Source organism: Aythya ferina (assembly GCF_964211825.1).
Source record: "Aythya ferina genome assembly, chromosome: 15".
Lineage (NCBI taxonomy): Eukaryota > Metazoa > Chordata > Aves > Anseriformes > Anatidae > Aythya > Aythya ferina.
Window position 1 is genome coordinate 5895589 of NC_140314.1, and position 15239 is coordinate 5910827.

Here is a 15239-nt window from a genome sequence, read left to right on the forward strand (position 1 = left end):
GTTTGTTTTCTTTGAACAGGTTTATTATTATTATTTTCTTCCAGTTCCCAATAGGTATACACCTTAATAAAAGTATTTCACACCACAGTAAGCCAGCACAACTCCTGTAGCAGATTTTGTTACTGCGGAAGCTGCATAGAGCCTCGATTATGAATTTACTTTGTATATCTGCTTCCTTCTGTGCTAATGGTTGGAAGCATGAGGAGTAATTACTTTGTCACAGAGCCAGTTTCTTAGTAATGATTGATAAATGGTTGTTTTTACATAGCCCACAGATACAGGGTGCATACGATCATTAAACCACAGTTTGTGAGGAGGTCGCTGGAGCCAGCTAGCCTATCTTCACTTAAATGAACATTGCGTGTTTTAGCTGTTATGGAAAATTTACAGTATACTCTGATAAAGCCTTATCTGCTGTTCAGATCCTGAACACAGCAGTTAAAGTGAGTCATTCAGACATGAAGATCATGATCATAGATGTTCACATGAATCACTTTGTCCAGACGTTCAATCAACTTCTTTTTTCATCATTTCAGAATCGGTTCAAATTCTATTAAAATCCCTGCAAATCCAAAGCAAATCCTGCTTTGACTTAAATGATGGGGCCAATCAAATACGTGAAGAATATGATGCTGGCGTAAGAAGTAGTATGCTGCCTTTTTATGCTGCTTTAACATTTTTATAAAAAGGACATAAAGTTCAGTTGACAGAGCCCTAAAGCGAAGTAGGTCTTGTGCTAAGTACAGTAGAAAATAGATTTGCAAATATCATGGTGATTAGCATAGTTAAAAATGCTTGTGGAGGCTAAAAAAGACAGCAGTCATTCTGCTTATTTAAAGCTTCTGCTGAAAGCAGGAAATTTTTAGTGCTTTGAAGTTTGCCTTTGGCTTACCTTCTTTTGTAATATAAATGAAAATGCAGCTTAATTGTAATTAATTAGTTAATTGGCTATTTCAGTGTCTTCTAGCTGCTTTGCAGTAATATTTCACAGTATGGCTTGCTGTGTGTTTTATTATTGTGCTATGAATAGAAGATTCATAAGTATCTCACTTTCACTGATAACTGTTCTGCTTTATTAAAGGCTAATTAGATTAATTTTTGATCAATTCCTCTGCTTCATGTCTGTCATACTGTTCAGAATTTAATGTAAACTAAAATTGAAGATCTCCTATATTCAGAGCATTTAATAATAAAACCTTAAAAGCACATTCTCAGTACATACAAGAAACAGTGAGAAGTGCAACCTGATATACAAGAGAATGAAAATTGATATGCATAAGAAAGCCTACTGTAACTTTCTTTTAGACAAGTAGATAAAAATAGAAAGCAGTATCATGAAAAGTTTAAACAATTATGTTTTTCCTAAAGAACTGACATCTAAAAACTGAACACTGATTTGTAAAGATAGAGCTACTTGTTTTCATTCAAGGTACATTATTACCAGTTGTTTCCAGACTCAAAAAAACAACAACAAATAAACAAACAAACAAAACCCCACAAAAGGAACCTAAAAGTTGAACTTCTTAAAAAATCTCACCTGGTAGGTACCCCCTTGCAGCTTCTGGATGGCTGGCAGAAACATTTTGCCCATCGAGACAGAACCTTTAGAAAGTAACTCAGCAGAAACTCCAATCTCTCATTTCTCTAGCAAGAGTAAACAATAGGGGAGGCTTAGAAAAAGCCCGCTGACGGCTGCACCAGCCCTGTTCGTGGCACCGAATCTGTATTTACATGTGACTTCCCCTGCACATACATACACATAATCTTTTAAGCTTCAGCTGCACGCTGCTATTGGCGGAGAGGGCAGTTGCAAAAACAAGGCATCCACAGTGATATCTCAAAGTGATTAAGTCCGAAGGGTGAAGGGGTGTTAATCATAGGGCCTGATCCTGCCATAAGGCCTATTTTGTTTACTGTATTCACAACTGTCATAGGATTTTGTTTTGTTTTGTTTTTTAGCTGAAAGGACATTACTGTGGTTTGAGAACAGTCCAACCCTCGGTATAGCTGCATAGCAGGGGACTGATAGTGCTGGGGGGAGCTGCTTTGGTACCAGAAAAAGAATTTTTACCAGAGAAGTAGCTGTTCAGCAAAGCTGTGCATGCTAACAGTACAACAAACCCTGAGCAAAGTGAGCCAAACTGGCAAAAATACTGTGTTTGTAAAATTTGGTTTTCCTTAGAGCTTCTCCTCATGGCTCCATTTGTCAGGAGCCAAACCCTTCCCACCTTCAGACACCAATGCTACATAGCAAAAGCCTGTAGCATCCACCTGGCCTCTGTAGAGTTTAGACAGAAACCAGCATTAGAACTGAAAAAGAGCCAATGTATATTTTAAAAAATACTTTAATGTAAACCTCGGAATTATTTTAAGCATGCAAAAAGAACATTTTAATTAAAACAAAACAAAAAAAAGAAAATGCCACTGCTATATCATTCTTACTTTAATGAGATGATAAGTAAATGTAAATTCCTTCAATTTGAATGAAAAGTGTATAATATCAGGATTCTGTGTACTTAGCTTGAATACAAATAGTCCTTAAATAATTTGCCTTTTAAAACTGTAGTGAAGTATTAATTTATGTGTTTTCCTCCCTGCCCAAAGCAGGAAGTGTAATGGATGCTTTTACTTATTAACCAAAAAGGAGTTGACCCCTAAAATATATGAAGAATGTATGTAACATGCTCTTTGGTGTATGTAAAATGTACGTGTTTTGTTATTTTATGCCACTAGTTGTTTATTTTTGCTCTTAAAGCACCTTGTAACCTTAAACTTCACAACAGGACAAATATTTCTGTGGACTTAAAGGTAGCACTTGCGAACTTTTTTGACTGCTAGTGTTTATGATCGATGTAGTTGCCTAGTTCAATTACATTTTCAGTTTGGATAAGCTTTTTTGTTCATATTAAAGTAAAACTTGGTTTTCCATTTTTTGTCTTTATAAAGGTAGTAGCACTGTCTGTAGATTCAACTATTAATTTTGCTGTACATATAATTTTCCGTGACATGCTCTATTTTGGGTATTTTGGGGGATTTGTCAAACTGATAGATAACAAAGCACTTTTGTAATCTCGTATTTTTATGGGGAGGCAGTGTGGGGCGGTCCAGAATTACGCTTTTTTTTCCCTTTTATTTAATGGTTTGTAATATTTTATATTTATCTCTCTTTTGGTTAAGCCATGATGTGTGGTTTGTTTTGAAACAGAGCAAATACCCCCAAACTGTGCTGATTTACGTTTGATGAAATATCAGTGATGGTTGCCTGCAGAGTTTAAGGCGAAGTGGGCTTTCACTTTGAATTCAGACCTCATAAACTTGAGCGTACGGGCTTTGTGCAGGAGCAACATGAAGCTATTGGGAGGTGGAATTAATATTCCTTCAGTCCCTGAGGAGACCAGCGGGTAATAACGTGGCTCCTGTGCGTCTGCTGCTCCCCTGGCGCTGACAGGCCGCACCACGCGTCCCTTCCCGACACTTCGTGCCTTATCCTGATCGGGTCTGTCTCACGCTCTTTCCCTGAGGCTTGTTGGAAGGTAAAGGTGTGTGATCCCTACATGCTGATGCCATGCAGTTAGTGGTGGCTCTGAGCATGGTGGTGGAGGCTGTGGTGCTTAGATGGTGTGGGTCCATCCCTTTGCCGATGCCCTTGGTGTCGCGCTCGCCCTGGTGTTGGTTAGGGCCTACCTGTGCGGCTTTGTGCTCAGGCTCTCTCCTGGCCAACAGGCGAACAGGGATGCCTGATGTTTTCCTTCAGTGACTTATTTTTTAATCTGTCTCATCACAAAGTAAGCAAGTGCCTGCCTAGGTGAAGGTGTAGCCCTTTCTGTGGCCTGCCCTGTCAAGAAATTTAGCCCATACTTCCAACACCTTTAAACACAAGGCAGGTATTTTTTCTGTGCACGTGGTGGAGATTCAACTGGGCAGGAGCACAATGTAAGCGTGAGGCATCAACAAAACCACACACACTTCTGCTCTGCCTCCCTGTGAAGGAGAAGATCCTGACCACAGAAGCCCTGGGGGTCTCCTCCCAGGCTTAGTTTTCAGCTACTTCATGTTGCTGATAGTGGCTTGATGATTGCTGACTTAAATACGGCCCCGAATACAGTTACCATTGCTGGTGGTTCCCTGAAGTTAGTGCAGTCATAAAGCTCCTAGTAAGCAGTAGCTGTGTTAGTGTGAAAGGCCTGCTGGAGCAGAGCAGCTTTCTGTGTACATATACATTGTGGTGGTTCAAGGGATGAAGTCACCACGAGTTTGAGATGCTGATGTTTCTGACACACTGCTGCAGCTGATACAAACTGATAGACAATTCTGGTAATATTTTGTACTTACGGAAGCTAAATAAGACAAAGATTAGTAAGTTCTGTTCAGTTTTGTTCAGCAACATCATGACTTTCCAAGGTTAATCTGTTAGGAGTGCTTAATGCAGTAACTTAGACTTAGGTAGAGTTACTCCAGATGGATTAAACAAATCGTAAGGCTAAAGTAAAAGTAGTTATTTAGGACTGTGGTTGCTTGAATATTATTTTTATGAGCTGAAGTGGTTTTGTTGAAGCATCGTTATGACATTAGTGAATTAGTGGCTGTGCATCTGGGCCCTTGTTACCCATGCATAAGTTGTCAGTAAGGAATAGTTATTTAAATAAAAGGGTTATCAGAACTACTCCTCGAAATGCTTTTAGTCCTAGCTGAAACGATGGTACCTTCAGAGGAGCTCAAACAGCAGATCAGTTAGTGCACGATGGAGAGATTGTGTTGTGGGCAAAGATCTCCTCATTCCATTGCGCAGATGTTTCCAGTCCCTGACTGACACTTTTTCCTGTTTTTCAGTGCTGTTGTTTTAAGTATAGAACTAAAAAGTAATATTAAGGGGGATTCATTTAGGGCTGTTTATTTGAGTTTTACCTTAGCATGAGAATTCAACAAGTTTATAGTTGGTCATAACATGCCTGAAAATGCTTTGGTAATCACTTTAAAAAAGAAATAAGAAATTGAATTTGCAAATCAGCTGAAGTAAGGACGACTTGCGAATTTTAGATCAGTTGCTTTAGAGCTGTCTTTTGCATGAGGACAACTTTTAGTGCCTCTTGTTTTGTAATCTGCTATGACATTTCAGGTTGCATGAACTCTGATGGAAAACTTTAAAGACGAGCCTGCAGTTGTGCCCACGCTGTAACCCAGATACTTACTGCCAGTTCTTTCTTCAGAACCGGCATCCCTATTTTGAGAAACATGCGAGCAGCTTCCCCCTGCCTGGCGGTGCAGCCTTCCCGTTGGCAGGGGCTGCCAGCCCTGCAGCAGTGTCAGCGGAGGGAAGTGTGTCTGCGCTCCCGCAGCTCGATTTCAAAACAGGACCACAAAGGTGCACTCTGGTATGGTGCCTTATAGTGAGCTCAACCTGCTGAGACAGGTGCCTGAGTTTTATTTCCCTTGCCCCAGATGCACTGGTACAGGAGGGTCAACCTGCAGTGGGTCAGTGACAAACAGGCTGGGAGAGGAGCGATAGCATCTGCACCCATCACGGCGCCTTCCCCTGCTGACGTGACTCAGGGTGCTGATGTGGTTTTAGCAAAAATCCCTCAGACCTGCTAACCCAGCTAATTCTGAGCAGCTTTCCAGAAGTATTCAGAGCTTGTGATTCCTTTCAGAAAATGCTTTTTATTTAATTATTTTCAAAAGACCACATTTCTGTTTCCAAAATCATGGTTCTCTGCCAAAAATAGGACAGAAACCAATAGTTGCGTACAAGTGGGAATGATAATAACGGGCAAGGCAGGAGTATTTCTGTCTTTTCTATTTAGCAGATCATTTCACTTGGGTTCATTTATATTTGACTTCTAATCTGAATGTCCAAAGCACTGAAATTCACTGTTATGTGGATGTGTTAGAGACCCTAATGGCATTTTCATGCATCTTTTGTTTCTGCGTACTTTGGATAATTTTATTAGCTATTGTTTGAAAATGTCATTAGACATTAAGTCAGTTTATTTAGCTATCATAGGCTAATCCAAACGTACAGAAGGTAATACCCTGCTCCTGACCTCTCCCTGCCTGCAGGCTTTCAGATGTTCTTTCTTCTGCAGACCTCAGGTGGTTGGGAAGGGGAAAGGGCTTTCACCCTTTGGGTATTTTGTGAAGACCACAGGAGGACAGGCTGCAGGTACCCCAGCTCGGTTCCCAGCACAGGAGAAAAGGGAGAGGAGATGATAAAGCAAAGAAGAAGTCAAGGGCTTTGCTGTCTTCCTTGATAAATGGTAGGGTGAAGTCTCCCCACCCTTTAACCCTTTTAAAGGTCTTAGATTTAATGCAGCAAGTTTGCATGCTTGAGACTGTGGTCAGCTAGCAGGATTTCATAGCCAGTTGACCATGAAGTACTCCCTCCTCACTTCTAAAATCTACTTGGTTGAACATTACCTCTTGAAGCTTTGCAGATTTGGGGGAAAATTCTTGCACAGAAATCTTTCAAGGTGAGGCTACAGGGGTCAAGGAACTCTTTCTTTTAAAGGATATTAAAAAAGAAAAAAAAAAAAAGTAATATGCCTCAAACATAAGAAATTGAGTTGAAAATCATTTCCTCTAGTTATTCATTTTAATATTGCCACTTTGATCTGTGTGGATTTGCAAATACAATTTATTAATAAATCTCTCCCACAACAGGTATTTTGATAGTATAAATCTATTGTATTTGCTGCTAATAGCAAACTTTAAAGGGAAGAAAAAAAAAAAAAAACAGAGGAAGAATGCAACAAAAATGTTGACCTCAATGAATAAAAATTGGACTGTTTGTACCATGAGAAAATGAGATAATTATGGCTATAAATTCCTTTGCTCAAAGAATGAAAATAAACAACATACACGCTATGTGGAAACAGGAGAGAACCATTGCATTAGGACAGATTCCCTGTAATCTTTTCTCCATGGTAATTCTTAATAATGTGGGGATGTTTTTTTAGTTAAGGACTAAAACTGTTGAGAATGTTCCTGGAGTTTGGCAGCTTTGCAAGATGAAAAGGCCTGGTTTACAAACATTCCCGCCCAGGAACATATTTGGGAGCCAGTAATGTGGTGTTTGGACACTACTACTACGAGGAGCATTAGATGCATTTCTTACTGCTGCATTACAGCCATCTGGCAGGTAAGGGCTCTGTTTGTCTCCTGTGAAGGCTTTTTAGAAAGTCTAACTTGGAGCCATTCCACATAAAATTTACTTGAAGGCTTATTCTTCTTTTGGAAAACAAAACAAAACAAAACAAAACAAAAAAAACAGGTAACAAAAAAAATACATGTTAAAGGGTTAAACCATCAGTTACATACAGCACAACAGCACCACAAGCTATTTAGGGCCTTTGTGGAGCTTGACTCTTTATTTCTAGATTGAAAATGAATTTTTGTTTTAAGTGATAGTTAAATGGTTTTCTCTGACACAGATTATTTGTGTTACACAAACCGTATCAGATCTGTCTATAAAGCTCAGCATTTTCTCTAGAGTGTCTAAATCCTACTACAAAGAGTACTTGCTCCTTAGTCTGACACCCAGTAGGGATAAAAGGCTGACATAACATACTACTAACTTGTTATAATTAATTGCATGTTTCTGTACTTAAGTGTGAAGGGTGGAAAGTATTGCTTTAAAGACTACCTACAAAACTGGTGAATGAGCAGCCACTTCAAAGAGAAACGTCCAAAAGAGCAACAGAAGGGAAGCTGCTTTTGAATTCCCTCAGTTCCTCCTGGCAGCCCCGAGCTCACAAAAGAAGCAAGAAATGGTGCTTTTCTGTTGTGTTAGTTACACAGCCAGCTCCCAGCAGATAAACCTGGAGGTGGAGCCGCCATATGAGGTTCCTTTTAATAACCTGTGCCTGACATAGATGCCGAAAGAGTCTTACCTAACTTTCATGGTTTTCTCTTTCTGGCAAAGGGAGGTTCCTCATGCCAACTCTAGACAAGAAACAGACACAATTCTGGAGCCAGTTGTAGCTCTCAGTTGCACTGGCACATACTTGAGATTGAAGCCTTTGCAGTTAATCCAGATTTACAGCTTTACAGCTGAAGCAGCAGGATGGATCTTGGCTTCTAACCCCTTTTTATTTTTCGGATTTCTCTATATACAGCATTGCTGTAGTTAAAGAAGTAGAGCAAAGCATGTGAAAATGGAAATCTGATTTTTACAAGAGTGCTCAGTTATTTCTTTAGGATAAGTTGAAGCTCCCAGAATTGTGCTTTCACACTAATTGTCCTATGCTTTTTGAGCCTTGCCTGTGCAGCCATGCCCTAGGTTCCTTTAACCAGCACTCCAGCTGCATGCAGCATGTACTTTGTTGCTGCAGATGACAGCTCCAGACGGTTGCCTTCATTCATTCTGGTAATTGTGCTCTGCCCCTGTCCTTCTTAGCCACCCGCTGTGCTGTACACCCTGCACTGACCCAGTCAGCTGCCCGATTGCTGTCTGTCTCCATCACTCTTTACTTCCCACAGCTATACCAATGGCTTTGTCTTGGCTTTGGCAATTCAGTTTATGATTTACTAGTTCCTTGTGTCTCAAATTCTGGAAGTGTATGTGCACTTCCATTGTCTTCAGGTGTCAACAGTGAATGATCAGAGTGATCATTTAAAGCAGGGTTAGGAGGCAATTGTGAGGGTAGCTATTCCTGATGATACAGTAAGTAAAAAGGATCAAGTGAGTGAATTTGTCATTTCTAATAATTTCTTACACTTAACATTACATGAAATTAGACCTGGAAAGGAGGGACTTGCAGTAGGTGTGAAATGCTAAAATGTCATCTGTGTCCAGCTTCTACAAAACCTTACCATCACTGATTGCCACTGTAAGAATTAAAAGTCATCTCATGTAGTCCACAGCAGCAAATATTGTCAGACAACGTATAATGGAAATTTGTAAGAGCTAATATTTAATGTCTTAAAATGAGAAGCATCTAGGATAACTCTTGAAATCACATCACTTGAGTTCAGTATATATTAACAAAAAAATATTAAGGTTAATACTAAAGTACTTTCACCAGATGACTTTAAATTAATCTTAGGATTACCTTAAAAAAAAAAAGGAGAGAAAAGAAAAGAGCCTTCGAGTACTGGGGACACAGGGCATTCTTCACATTGCTATCTATCACTCTCAAGCATGGCATTGAGAGAAAAATTAGTCAGAAATAATGCCATTTCCATCCCTAAACCTGTGATTATTTGAATACTGAATGCTTTTAAATGATTTGTTTCAGGCCTTTATAGTACAAATTCACTTTTGATAGTTAGATATTTACAAAGAGGCAGAACAAAACCCCACTGAAGTTAGTAGGTCCCGTGGGGCCCGGGGTTCTCTCTCACAGAGCTGGTTATAGTGCTTTTCTTTATCGTTGAAGTGTTTTAGAATGTCGTTTCCAACTAAATATATGTTCTGTATCTGACAGGTGAGGAGTACCAAACTTCAAACCGTCAGACAAAGTGGTTTTCCTTTGTTTTGTTTAGGGAGATCTCTTTGATTATGCTTGTATTAAGAGTGCACTGCTAGGTAATGATAGAACATACATCTGCTTAAACCAAATTCAAAGAGTATCATGAAGTGACACCTGCTTAAGTTTTTAATTAAAGTGACTTAATCTCTAGCGATCTCTACATACATAGGCAGAAAGTAGCTGTGTTTAATGTGTACTTTGAACCGCCATTCATTTAGAAATCAAAGATTTGTAAATGAAACACAGTATGCTAGACGTGATGATATTGGACTGGAATCCCTTTTTGTTGGCATAGCCTATTTTTTCTGATGCTGCCAGCCCCTGGGAATACATTCTCATTAAAATTATGTATAGAAGCAAACATAAAAAGAAAGTTATCTTAAAAAATAAATAAGTGCATATATAGAACATTTTTAAATATGCAAATATATATAGTTGTTCATGTAATGGGGAATTGCTCCTGCCTTTTGTGAGCAGTGTTCTGCCATTAAACAATTGCACTGTCTGATGAGTTACTATTTTGAAAAGTGACTGTAAAACCATCATGTATTTTTTTCATCAGTTTTCTAAATTTCAAGTCTCTGGCGGAGTAGGTCAGGTAACTGAATGCTATTTAATGGTACTCCTTGTTCTTCAGTGGGTAGGGTCCTTAACAGGCTCTGCTTAACTCAGTCATCTCTCCCTGTTGGCAGTGGCAGTGCATGGCCTTCACTTTCCCTGCTAAAAAGGCAGGGGAAAGCTCCAGCTCCTTTTTGTGGAAGTCGTGGGAGGTGCCATTTCCTCTAACAGGACTCTGATCTTTTCCTTGCTGCTGACTGTGTTGGAAGGCTCTGCAGAGGAATACTGTTTCTGTGCCCTACAGAAAGGGATCTGTTTTCCGTATTTTTCCTAACAGGGTGAATTTTGCTGAGGTAATATGTCTTAAAGACTGATCTTAGTTTAGTTGATATAAGTTCATATTGTCTTTCTCTCAGCTTTCCACCTACAAAAGTCCCTTGATATTCTTGAAACAAATGTACAGACAGTCCTGTATTTTCCCTCTTTTGTCAGCTGGTGATGGTAAATGTCAGTAAGTGATAGTGAACGCTGATTTGGAATGGGACAAGGAAAAAGAAGCAGAGGCAGTTCGGTTTTTGCAGATCCATAGTTTGTTATCCCTACCTACTGGTGACACCCATGGTGATTTCCAGCGTAATCCTATGTCTGACCACACTGCTGCAGTCCTCAGGATGGAATTTAACATGTGGGACCTGTAACCTCGCTGCCTGGCACAAGTCTCCTAGTCATGATTTTTCTTTGCAAAACGAACACCGTCTCCTACGTCAGGAAGGGAGACAGAAACTTCATAAGGGAAAGATGAACAAAGCCCTTAATTTGTGAGAGGAAGGAAACTGGTAGGGAGAGAGCACGAGCACTGTAACAATGCCAAAATGGGGGGGCAGCAGGGAGGGGTTGGGGGCAAGCTGGAGGTGTAAAGCACTGTGCTGATAAATGCAGAGTGATAAATTGCGAAGAAGATGCAGGTGCTGGAAAGGGCCCTGGGGTGGCTGGGGAGTGGGGGCGTGCGGAGGAAGCCCAGCTTGCACGGCTTCGCTTGTAACCCTGCTGGCACGCTCGCCTTGTCCGTGTTACGGATGTGCGGAGGTAAATTACTAACGAAGATGTGTGCGGATCCACCCAGAAGGGAGGTGAATGTTTCTTGATAACATTGTGTTCTCAAACATCAGCTCTGAAATGCTCAAGACATTTGCTTTTGATTTTCCTTTGACCACCTGCAGAGCTCACCAAACTAGTTTGGGGTGAGAGGAACAAGACTGCGCAAGGAGCTTTGGCTTCATTTAAATGTGGGTAGTTGTGCTGTTACGATGGGGAGTTAAATACTGAAATGCTAGCTGTTTGGCTTTTTTTCTTTCCTTTTTTTTTTTTTTTTTTTCCCTTTCCTTTAGAAATTCTCTCTTTCCCTCATACTATGGTTTATTTATATTGCTACCTTGGCAATATTGACTAGCATCTATAGGAACTGCACTCAGGGAAAGGTGCTGAGATTTAAAAAAAAAAAAAAAGGGTTAAAACTGACACACAGGTATTTCACTATGAAGTTTACTGATGGCTGTTGCTATTGCATGTCCAAAATTCATAAAGGACAACTTTATTTGCCCTCTTTCGTGTTGTCTCAGCTTTGCTTCAAAAAGCTGCAGTCATCACTGGATGATTTAAATCAAAAAATAGAGTCAGAGGTTAAACTTTTGCCTATTGTCTTTTTTCATCCCACCATGCATTGAAGTAAGGAGCCCAAATCTGTCTGCACAGTAAGCCTCCTGCAGGTGCACAGTGGTTGTGGCTTAGGTCCACCCAAAACTTTCTCTTCTGCAGGTGGAGTGAGCCTAGTTCCCTCAGCCTCTGACCGCAGGGCTGCAAGTGTTCTGCCCACAGCTGTCCTCATGTTCAACTGCTCTCAGTTTATCAAAGGCTTTTGGGAGGAGGGATGCACAAATCTATACAAAGAAATATCATTTTGGTCTTTATGCAAAAAGATCTTTGTGTAAATCTGTTATGTGGAGGCTTTGGGAGGTTTTCATGTGTTTCTGTGATTATTTAAAAAAATAGTTGCACCACAGTCTTGTCATAGCAGTATGTCTGTGATTATAGTAGGTAGCCGAAAAAAAATCTGGGCAATGAGCTCAAACTTTTTTAGCTGTGTCTTGTGGGTATCTAACTTAGAGGAACATTTTCTAGGCCAACTCTAGGTTTTGGGGTAACAGACATTATAATAACAATAGCAACAATAATGGCCCCTAAAAAGATGGGATGGATTCAGTGGGTTTATGATTGTCCTTCAGTGAAGAATTTAGACTAGAAGCTTGTCTTGCTATGGCTGATACCTTAGTACATCCTTTCTGTCCTTACACATGAAGTAGACTCTAAGATTAGTGTGGTTGAGTATATTGGAAGTAATAGAAAACAGACACAGAAAAATTGTTGCATGTTTAAAAAAAATCATAAAATGAAAGAGGAAGTGCATCATTTATTATAACACCATGTAGACTAATGAAAAACATACTGCAGCCTGGAAATTTGTTAAGAGCTGAACTCCAAAAGTTTCCATTCCCAAAAATGCCTTGGGGCCTCCGGCTGTAAGCTTGTGGCTAAAGAGGCCCTATGGTAAACTGACATAAAAAATAACTACTCCATAAACATTCAGCTCCTGTTTCACAATAGTTGGAAATAAGTTTTAAAGAAGTGTTCCCAACTGATACTGACTATACTTTATCAAAGTAAAAGGAAGGCAGGCAGTGCGTTTATGACTAGAATGTCAAACTGGGAATGAAACACTGGGGAGATGGGTATTAGGCACAAAAATGTTATGCTCATTGTACAGAGGAGAAAATGAAAAAGATGAAGCGATTTGCCAAGAGCAAGAGCAGCAGTCAGCACTGGCAGAGCTGGTGTTAGCATTAAATAATTCCTGGCTCTTGTCCTTTGCTCGTTAACTAGAGCAGGGCGGACAGCACACCTACGACACGCTGCTACGAGCAGGTCGCCAGCCTGTGCTCGAGCACGTTCTTCAGGCTGTGTGCGAGCACACCCCTGTGCCCTCAGAGGAATGGTGTTGGTCCCTTAGAGAAGGCTGAATTTGGTGTCTCTTTTCTTTTAATCTTTTTGTCTTTCCTAAAGGTATGTTTCTCCTGCAGAGTTAGCCCAAGCTGATTCACTAGGTGTTAGCTTTGCCTTTCTCCCCACTGACCAGCCTTTGTCAGTGCATGAAAATCTCCAGCACTGACCGTGGGGTTTCAGGCAGTTCTAGCTGACATGATGGCCTGCTGGTAGAGGTGGTGAGGACAGCATTACAGCCCTGATTCCTTCCTCGCAGGGGTCGGCAGGCAGTTTGCAGAGATGATGTCAATTAAATCCTCCAAGTGGTTATGTTCCTCCAGTCTGTTTCTGCAGTTCCTGTGGATCACAGAGGTTCTCCTGCCTGGCAAGGAGTCCTAAAGTGCCTTAGGATCACGGCATACATCCATGAAGTCCAAATTTCACAAGGCTATAAAGATGTTGTAAGCTGGAGGCGCCTTCATCTGAGCCTGTGTAAATTGCCAGTTTGTGAGCTTTGGGGAGGAGGTTGATCTGGGAGTCAATACAGACTGCCTTCGCTAACTCTTCCATGAGCACTTAGTAAGTTTTCTAGTACATTTTTACAGAAATAAATACCAGGTCTAGAAATCCCAATGTTGGTAAGTATTTTCACTGTTGTACATTAATAAAGTAAACATATGGCAATAGCAGTCACACTGTATTGCTATACCTGTACTTACGTGATGTGCAGCACAGAAGAATGTCAGTCAAAGACTGAACCACTGGAAGAAAAAAAGAAGAAAGAAAAGGTAAACCAATTGCTCATAGTTGTTTGAAAGAAATGAAAAGCAAATTTCATAAATTCTGTTAAATACATTTCATGTGTTATATTTCACTGTACCATGCTTTTTATAGCATTTACAACACACAATATTTTCATGCAGTGATTAGAAAATCCAGAAAGTAATTGTTTACAATGTTTGGTATTGAATTGCTTCATGATTGATTACTGACTCAATGACTGTAGCTGAAAGGTTGACAGAGTTACTGTATCATAGTGGTGTTGGTGTTGATGGCTTTATTTACATTTTGAGGTGAATTGAGTTTCTTGAATAAAAGCTGTGGATTGATCTAAAAATAGAAACTCACAGCTTTCTTCTCCTCATTGGAAATGTCACATGTACTGGGTTAAAACTGAAATGGAACAATCCCAATATGAAATATTTGGCATGTAGTGAGATACTATGACAAATGTCAGTTTGATTTGTTATTGTAAAACACAGTGGTTTTGGCATACTGTGTTACGCTAATTCACTTTGGTTACTGAGGATATATCTGCTCCTTTGCACACTGTGGGAGAAAATATGGAAAAGATGAATATCTTTTAAAGTATATCTTTTATACTTATATTTTTATAAAATATCTTTTAAAGTAAATTATAACAACAAAGGTGTAGTATGTGTGACCACTAAGAATTTGTAACCGGTATTTCAGATCTAAGTTATCTAAAGGAGAGGAATGATGTAAAGCACTAATTTCCATATTTCTTGCAGTTTAAATTAAAGTTTTAAGTCTTTTAGCTTGGATAAGTGATTGAACAATAATACTTGGCGAGCAAGATAACTTTAAGAACAGATTGTCGCTATAGTAAAAAAGGTGTATTTTCCCCTAAAAAGAAAGATTAACTTTGAGGTTACTCAATTATGACTGAGTTTTGAGGGAAATAGAGTACTTCATTTGTGAAAAAATGGTTTAAGATAGCAGCCTCTGCCAGTTTATTCTTTTTATATTGAAGTTTTACTGAAAGATCAGTAAGTGTCTGTGAAAGATCTCATCTCCCACTGGCCTGCATTTCCCACTAGTGCTGCTGGTCTCTGTGATGGGAGCCACCAGCGGCCCGGCCCAGCCCGGCCTCTGTCCTGTTCCTCACGTCTCGTGGCAAGCATTGGAGGGACCAAGAAAAGTACGTGGTGCAATCGATATTTGGTTGCAATTTTAGTTTCACAATCTGGTGAAGAATAGTAAATAGAAGCACTAATTGCTATTACTACACGGCCTTGAACTTGAGAGAGCGATTTCCGTGTGTGTGCCGTGGCCTGTGTGTGTGCCGTGTCACGCAGCTGGAGATCACCTCCCTGGCTCGAGCAGCCCTAAGACCTGCTGGCGTGCCTGGCTGCTTGGTCTGCAGCTCTGGCTGGC

The 15239-nt window shown here is 40.1% G+C and overlaps 2 protein-coding genes across 11 annotated transcripts in view; one reads left to right on the top strand and one right to left on the bottom strand.

Moving 5' to 3' along the window:
- Positions 1 to 15239, top strand: part of CHLSN (cholesin) — a 125382-nt gene that overhangs the window by 53888 nt on the left and 56255 nt on the right. Inside the window, exon 1 of one of the 8 annotated variants that reach the window (XM_084536471.1) lies at positions 4541 to 7135. The exons of the other annotated variants lie outside the window; for them this stretch is intronic. Coding sequence (XP_084392597.1) covers positions 7061 to 7135 — 75 coding nt within the window. The 5' untranslated portion in view covers positions 4541 to 7060. Of the gene's footprint in view, positions 1 to 4540; positions 7136 to 15239 lie in introns of those variants that run through there. 8 annotated transcript variants of the gene reach the window in all.
- GPR146 (G protein-coupled receptor 146) overlaps positions 1 to 15239 on the bottom strand; it is a 49169-nt gene that overhangs the window by 12492 nt on the left and 21438 nt on the right. Inside the window, exon 2 of one of the 3 annotated variants that reach the window (XM_084536462.1) lies at positions 13771 to 13822. The gene's annotated coding sequence lies outside the window, so the exon portion shown is untranslated. Of the gene's footprint in view, positions 1 to 1537; positions 1860 to 13770; positions 13823 to 15239 lie in introns of those variants that run through there. The other 2 variants (XM_084536459.1, XM_084536460.1) reach the window with 2 other exon arrangements.